The sequence below is a fragment of the Solea solea genome, chromosome 5 (assembly GCF_958295425.1).
Source record: "Solea solea chromosome 5, fSolSol10.1, whole genome shotgun sequence".
NCBI lineage: Eukaryota > Metazoa > Chordata > Actinopteri > Pleuronectiformes > Soleidae > Solea > Solea solea.
Window position 1 is genome coordinate 15,275,814 of NC_081138.1, and position 8,287 is coordinate 15,284,100.

Below are 8,287 nucleotides of genomic sequence, written 5' to 3' on the forward strand. Positions count from 1 at the left end.
CGTCCAAAATGAGGTAAAAAAGTCATAGGTAAGTATGTCGTCTAATTTTTGACAAAAACGTATAGGTTACTTTTTTGTCCAAAATGTGATAAAAAAGTCATCGTATAGCATGTTGTCCAAATTTTGACAAAAAAGTCATGGGTTAGTATGTCATCCAAAATAAAACAAAAAAGTCATAGTTTAGTAGGCCCCTGATGGAGACTAAGTTTTAAAGGAGTCACAGGAATAATTAAGCATTAATCTTGATTAACAGTTGATGACAGATTTGCCTGCTGATTAATGCTGTTTGGGATTCACTGTTAGAGTAAAAAAAAAACAACATATAGTTTGTACCTGCTGAAACCAGCAAAAGACATTGAAAAAAATTGTACATTACATTAATATTACTGTTTTTAAAAACAATAACAGTGTCTCTATCTGGGTGTCATGTGACATAAGGTCAGAAATGTATGAGATCAAGTGCATGTGCTTTGCAGCTGATGGCTGTTCAAACTGATTAAAGTTGTGTTTTTAAGTTTATCTAGAAGTCATTAAGTCATCACTAGCAGCTGAATAGCACATTATCCTCGGCTTGCTACTGTTGGTGAGTTTTAAATTGCTGAATGACCTTTTTTTTTTTTTTAATACCTAAGTTTTGTCACCCTACTTTTGTTGTGGTGGGTTGTGAATACAACTCCTGCTGAGAAATGAGAGCTCTGCAGCGCTCAGAGCATCACAGACAGCACAACATATTTTATTCATAACATGTCTGCATGTGACAGAAGGGAGATTTATTTTCTGCTGCACACTTACTGAATGTAGACTTTCAGGAAAAGACAAAGTACTAATAGTAATATCCTGGTTCTGCAGTAATTCGTTCTTCATACTTTGAATACTTCGTTTCATTCAGACACAAAACTCGAACTCCAGGATTGTCTTTGTTTGTTTTTTTTTTATTACAAAACAGTCACAAATAAATAGAACAAAAACAATGTAAAAATATAATGGTTTAAGCCATAGCAATGGTTTGTTGTAATAGCAATGCGTTTTAAGTCAGATTGGTCCCTGGTTTGGTCGATTGATATGAGAAACATTCCACAACATTTCATAGCACCGTTGTGTGTTCATCATCAGCTCTATTCATTGTATAATTTCACATGAAGTAAGACACACTTTTAACAATGAAACAACTGAATTAGCTGTGGATCGGTTAGAAAAAGGCCACTGCCTTACAGTTTAAGTTTATATAAATATAATATATTAATTTATACATTGTACACTAGAGTGGCTTTAAAACCACATACACAACTGAGCTAAACAGGTGAATAAAAAGGCAGCTGACAATTTTTTATAAAAATCAAAACCAAAATATGTGGGAAATAAGTTTCTTTAGCTGTCCACAGTTGAAAATGAAACTTTGAGAACGAGATGATTCGGTGTAGAGAGCTGTTTTAGGAATTAACCTGTTTGAAAATACACTGACATGGCACCTACTCCAAAATTCATGAAGGCATTTAGATCATTTTACAATCTTAAGGGAGCAACTGACAAAATGTCAGCATTAATGTGTGTTTGTGGGGGGGAGTCTATATGTGGAAACATTCAGCTGATGACTTGAGATAAAAACCCTGAATTTACTACAGATTAAGCCCTGTTTTGTAGCATTGACGTTGAAATTCAAATGTCTACTTAATTGTGCCAAATGAAATGAGAGTATGGACTAGAAGGACACATTGAGGACGTAGAAAGTCCGGATTTAGCGCACCAAGAGGAAGGTGAGTCCAGCGAGGCCCACGCCAGCAGCAGCAAACAGAGCAGTCTTCATTGACAAGTCCGGGCTCACCTCTCTGGCAGTACGGGAGAAATTACAGAAGCCCTCCTGCAAGAAACAAAAAAAAACAAAACAGAAATGCTCAATTTCCCCCAATGTACTGTGAGTTTTAGAGAATAAAACATGTTTTATCTGCCATAATGTCTACTAACTGACAGTGGCTGACTGCTAGTTGCAATTATGCTGCATTTCCCTACTAAAATGGAAAACAACAAACACTACATCTTCACTGCAGTTCTCCAAGAAGGTTTTATAGTAGACTGTCACAGTGCCAACATATTAACGTAGAATTATACTCTGTTTTAGTTGATATACACCAACCAAGAGGTGAATTATTCAACAGCTCAGAATTTCATTTCTCAAACATGTTTTCAAAAGTGAAATCAGACATCTGACCACAGAGAGCACCTGCCCTCTGCTGCGGCTGCTTGTTTTTCTAGTCACACCACACTAACTTTGTGCACGGCTACTGCTGAATTCAACACAATGGAGCTCATAATGTTACTTCAAAGTCCATCTGCCCGAGAGTCTGGTGAAACCAGCTGCCAGTGGTTGAAAGGGTGTTTGTGCATGTGTGTGTGTGTGAGAGATGAGGGAGGACGAGGCCAAGTCCATTCAGAAAAAGCCGAAACTCCGGTGTAGATGTGTTATTTCACTGTCCACCACAGTCCATCATATATACCTTATACGTTTTTACAGTAAATTAAAACGACGTATTGCTTCTCTGCAGTTCCTGCAATCATAGCAGAACCTTTTGTGACCACTTGTCTCCCCGGCAAACAAAGGAAAAAAGCTGCATTTTAACAAAAGGCTTGGCCATATTTTACACCAAGTTTTTCACACAACTCTATTACACAGGTTTCATACACCTTTTCCAAGGTCAAAGTGAAGGGCAGGTCTCACATTTTTCTATCACTTGCAGCTGTAGCCAATTCAAATGAACACATGCAAATTAGTATTATTATTATTTTATTGACGCAACTATGCTATAAAACACCCGAATCGTACTTTATAATGGTCACATACGGAAACAAGGTCCAGGTAGTGCAGTTGTTTGACTTTTTTTTCCCCTTATCTAATAAGCAATCTGATTATTTCAAGCCAACACAACATTCAAACATTTCTAAAAGGAATTCACACACCCATATGAAACCTGTATATAAATATACAACCAAGCAGGAAGTACACCTGATTGTATCAAAACTAGGTGGTTTCCAATGCCAGCAGCAGGAAAAATAAACATTTTCACTTTTAAGTCAGTTTTATTTTCAACCCCTTGTTGTTTTATACAGCATTTGTGTTGACTCAGCTCAGCAGTGTCAGCTGAATGAGTCAATCAGCTTTGGAGCAGACATGTTATGACTTACCCATCCATCATTCTCCAGAAGCCAGTCTTTCTTCTCTTCTCCTAGGTAATCAGCTATGGTCTCTGCCAGTCCCCTGCAGTTCCCAGGCGCCTGTCCCAGTTCCTGCCCGGGTTCCAGCCCCAGCTCTACCCCGTTCTGTCCCACCAGTTGTCTGGCCAGCACCCCAGTAAAGGTGAAAAGGGAAACAACCCTCCCCCAGTTCAAGTGTCCGTCTCCCACCAGTTCCTCCATCACCTTCCTGAGGCTGGAGCAAGGGTCAGACCCACACTGCCTCAGAAAGGCCTGAGCGAGGGAGTGGAAGCGAGCCTGGTGCTGCTTCTCCATGTCCTGGGCCAGGCGTCTCATGGCAGAAGCTGACTCGCTGGGAGGTGGAGGGGCCGGGCGAAGGCTTGTGCAGCAAAGGGACAGGTAGTCCTCCGCCAAAGCCAGGGTCTCTTTCCACAGCCCACATGACATTTTCTAACGAGAGAAAAACAAGGACATTTCAGTAAAATTGTAACAAGAGCAAATAAGGCCATAGTGTTGGGAACAAACACCAACAATAAATCTGTCAGTGAGAAAGATGATTTTTTGTTTTTGGAAATAATTGTTTGAAACGAACGCTTAAAAAAAAACAAAAAAAACAGGAACATGACATTACAACATGTAAAGAGTAAAATGTTACAATAAAAATGGATCGGATATCGGACAGATAAAGATATAAAATAGCAACAGCATTAGATTAAAATGGCTTATCACAAATGTGCTGTCAACGGCTTCATAATTAAAAAAGTCTAAAATAACAGTATGGGACTGAGATCAGTATCGGTAGATACTCGAGTTTGTGATATCGGTATCAGACATGGAAAAGTGGTATCATGTCATCCCTTCCTGGTACATCTGCAAAAGATGCAAAAATATTGTTCGTTTTTTTTTATTATTAAACAAATCACCAGGGCCGTTAGTTGGCTAAACAGCATTTTCAAGTCACTTGTGTGATTTCTGCATTCATGTTTTTTCTAATTTGATAATGAGAATTTAAAACGATCAACTTACAGTGGACACTTATAATTTCGATATGTGATAATGCGGTTTATTGTCGGGGAGTAAATTACTTTACGCTTTTAAACTACAGTATGTAATAACTAACTCATTACTTCATGAAAATCGTTTTGTTGAGTTTCATGTTTAAAAGGGAACTACTTTTATCAAAGGCCTCGACCATTTAAACCAATCGGCACATCCTGCAGTTACGATACCAACGGTACGTTGTTCGCAGCTTTAGCTTTCCTGGCAAATAGTAGCATTTTTAGAATAAAAGCCGCAACCACACGAGTAAAAGACGTTTGCAGAGACTGGTCGTTGTTGCTGTTGTATTCACACACCAACGATACAACAAGCCTGACGAAGTACAGCGAAATACTGACGCTAGTTAGCTCCTCACGCCAAGCACAGAGAGATGCTAAATGCTAATCATACGACCGTTTGCTCCTCGAGAGTGTAACGAGACAGTACAAAGAGCGGTGAAGCTAAAGGGGCTGTTAAAACGTTAACTATCGGTGTTTTATAGTATGTGTTGAGGAGGTGGACCTGCGGTTGACTATCCGACCGAGTAGCTTTCTCTTCTTAGCATCGATCTGTCACCAGAGTTATGGAGGACACAAAGGAGCACATTCACACAACGACTCAACCGCCGCGGACACAGCTCATTCACATCACCGTTACACACACACACACAACTGCGAGTTGTCGATGCTGTGTGCTTCCGCGATAACACAATACATAAAAACAAATAAAATACGTGATGTTAGGTGAGGAAAAACGAACGCTTACCCTCCCAGCGATATCAGTCTGCTCAGTGCACGTACGGACGGCAGCGGAAAGAGACGCTCGTCGGGTGCTCATTCTCAGCTTCCCTTCAACTGGCCGCATCACCGCCGCGTTTATCTTATGACTCCGCCCCCGTTCCTCTACGCCTGCTGCTCGCAAAGAAATACCCTCAAAAGTCCCGACGCGAAGGAGGAAATGTGATAAAAATCACCACTACCGTCTTCATATAAACTAAAAGTAGGCCTACCACCATTTATAACATTGTATATTTTTATAAAATGTTTAGTAAAGTACAAGTAAAGGTGCTGGTCTAAACAAGGTTGGGGTTCTTTCTTGCATAGTGCAAGAAGGACAAGGGGACACAAATCTCAAGTTAACCGTTTTTAATTAAAGGCAAACCTTTACAAATTAAAGTGCGGACAAAATAAAATATGCCAACACATAATGTATCAGTCAACATGGGTCAAAGGTCACAAATGCTTTAACTTTCTCACTCACTCAGGGACCTTAATTAGCATTAATTCACCTGTCCTCATCCTTGTGGCTATTAAAAAAACTATTTCCAAGTCTTCAAGACTGTATATTCTTTGTTCCGTATATACATATACAGTACATGTCAAGTGTAAGTGGATAAAACAACATTAACATTGTGTACACAAACATTATGTACACAATCAACAATAAGGGAATGATAATAATAAAGGAATTATTTACCATTCATGCGGAATCTTGTCTTCCGCTCCACCATCTTGAAATGTCAAAGGTTATCTCCACTCTGGAACTCGTGTATCAAAATGATCTCCCAATTTACCGCTGGCAATCACAAACTCTTATTTACCAAAATAAGAGTGACACGTGAAGGCAGCCTTACTTTCCACCTATATTCTGCCATTTTCTTAACCCATGGGCCCTTAGCGCAGCAGCCAAGTTGACAGGTCACAGTCAGAAAATCCCAGGTGTCAATAATCTAATTAATGACAGCTGCATTCCAATTAGCGTCCTCAGTTATGGGGTGCGTGCTGGCCCTGATTCACATGTGAACACCTGTGCTTTTCAAGCTGAAACATGTCAAAATGGCTGCTGTGCAAAGAGCCCACAGACTAATACAGACGTCAATAAAATAATCTAATTATTGAGAAATAATCACCAGCTGCAGACACACTGTAGAGGCAGGACAATATTACATCAGGGTGTGTGTGTTTGATCAGTTTTTTGTGGTGTGTTTTTTAACACATCAGTTTTGTAAATCAAAGCTTACTCACTTAATTGCTGACCTACTAACTAACTATATGTATTTATATTTGTGACCTTCAGGGGAGAGATGTGTACTAATAATAGGACTTGGGGTTTTATAATCACTCTCGGCGTGGGCCGGCGTGGGAATTCCCATCATTTGTTCCTCTTCTCTTTCTTAGAAAACAGAAGGGACAGAAAATAGCAACAAAAACTATCAAACAATGTTATCACTTCATGAATGAGGACTTCCTGTGTAGAGACACATAATCTCCTGTTCTGCATTGACAGGTGTTGGTACCTTTTTTCACAGAACAGCTGAACCTTTAAAGTGAAAGCACAGACGTGTAAGATAGAGACTTCCTGGTCAATAGTGCGCTGAAGATAAACTCTTCAAAAGTCTGCAGACACTATTTTAGACTGAGGATGTAATCTTTGAATGTAAGAGATAAGCTGCTCTGTCCTAACACTGTCACTGATCCAAAAGTACAGTCAAGTCAGTAAAAACAGAGTCTTGAGAAACAAATCCCTGATCAGGATTTTAATCTTCTCAAGTCGTTCATTCATCAGAAAGCGTCAAGTGAGTAGATTAGCTATTATTACAGATTGTGATGGTATATTGTCTTTATTATTTTACTAATACATTGAAAGTATATGGTATATTAGCTCACATTGTTGAGGTTTAATAGAAAAAAAGAGGTTACATTAAAAATTGTCCTCCCAAAAGGTCCAGAGTGTAAGAATCAGAACCTCTTACCACTGTATATACTGTACACAAGTGCAATATCCACTGTGTATAGTCTGCTAACTGTCTATAATGTACATCCTACATTAACTAATTTTCTATAGTTTCTATGTTAATATCTTTTTATATTGTAATTTTCTTTTTTGTTAATGCATGTTTATTATTTATTATCTTTATCTTTACTGTCTTGCTGCTGTAGCAATGTAAATTTCCCCACTGCGGGACTATCTTATCTTATCTTATCTTTCCAAAGCTAACAATGGCGGCCTTCGTTTACCAGAAAGGACGTTGTCTTCTTCGTGAGCATGATTAGCTTCTCTTTTAAAATGCAAAAAAGACACTTTCGCTGGTTTGTCGTCTTTGGCCTGGTTTAGAAACGTGGCAGCACAAGATGTCAGCCTCTGTACGCCAAGGGACTATACGTAAGATATGCAACTAAAGTCTGAAGCAGGTACTGTCATCGAAACTAAAAAATATTTGCAGAGAATTGTCTCCCTTCCCTCTTGAGACTTGAGGTCATGAGGATGTTTTAGGAAACAATCTCACATGAAAGATGCAACTACGAGAACCTACACTTAGGACGCTTTTCCATTATACAGTTCTGGCACTCTACTCGGTTTGGTATTAGGCACGTCGCAGTGACACAGGACACAGTCACTGAACTAAAGTACAGTTGAACGGGTTGTGATTCAGTCACTAAATACACCAGACTCCTCTGTTAAATATTGAGATTTTTGACCTGCTAAATGTTGGAGATTGAACAAATGTTTTCAGGATTTTAACTAACTCTTTAACTGATCTACAGTTCAGCATTGTTTGGTTTGATTTCTGTGTCGCATGAATGCGACGTCCGACACAGAAAACTCTAGAACAGTTAAAACTACTTAACAATCCTAAAAACGTGGGTTAATCTCCAACTCTATATTTAACACAGGAGTCTGGTGTATTTAGGGACAGCACCACTGACTGCGAGCGGCATCAAAGACCCTGCCACTGTAGTCTGTGGAGTAGGAGTCTGTGCTGCGGGAACGTCTGTCACAGGACTCAAGCCGAACAGTGCCGACCTGTAGATCAGTTAAAATTATGTAATGATCCTAAAAATGTGGGTTAACCCCCGACAGTTACCGGAGTAATGTCTAAAATCTCAATATTTAACAGAGGAGTCTGGTATGCGTCTTCACACTGCCACTCTGTTTCAGTCCAGTGACTGGGTCTGTGCTCCGGCCATGGAGGAAGTACTGAGCAAATATTAATTGTTTCTAGTGATTTGATTCAGTTACACTGAAAACAACTGCTTTACAAGTCACTAGTCACTCGTTTGTG

General features: G+C 39.4%; 1 protein-coding gene across 2 annotated transcripts; it reads right to left on the reverse strand.

Moving 5' to 3' along the window:
* Window positions 1-911: 911 nt before the first annotated feature.
* Window positions 912-5,129, reverse strand: bcl2l10 (BCL2 like 10). 2 transcript variants are annotated; one of them, XM_058628571.1, is made up of 3 exons: window positions 4,990-5,129; window positions 3,178-3,636; window positions 912-1,858 (listed from the first exon to the last, which is right to left on the reverse strand). In XM_058628571.1, exons 1-3 carry the CDS (start codon window positions 5,086-5,088, stop codon window positions 1,736-1,738), a joined length of 681 nt encoding a protein of 226 aa, XP_058484554.1. In that variant the 5' UTR covers window positions 5,089-5,129; the 3' UTR covers window positions 912-1,735. The 2 variants fall into 2 exon arrangements, with proteins under 2 accessions (XP_058484554.1, XP_058484555.1); XM_058628572.1 differs by lacking the exon at window positions 4,990-5,129 and adding an exon at window positions 4,747-4,885.
* Between the last annotated feature and the right edge of the window lie 3,158 nt (window positions 5,130-8,287).

What these genes read in the sequence shown, in the direction of transcription:
- bcl2l10 (XM_058628571.1), bottom strand. Translation starts at nt 5,088, where the DNA reads ATGCGGCCAGTTGAAGGGAAGCTGAGAATGAGCACCCGACGAGCGTCT. An exon ending in AGACTGATATCGCTGGGAGG is followed by an intron (nt 3,637 to 4,989) that starts GTAAGCGTTCGT and finishes TTCTCTCGTTAG; the next exon opens with AAAATGTCATGTGGGCTGTG. An exon ending in TTCTGGAGAATGATGGATGG is followed by an intron (nt 1,859 to 3,177) that starts GTAAGTCATAAC and finishes TGTTTCTTGCAG; the next exon opens with GAGGGCTTCTGTAATTTCTC.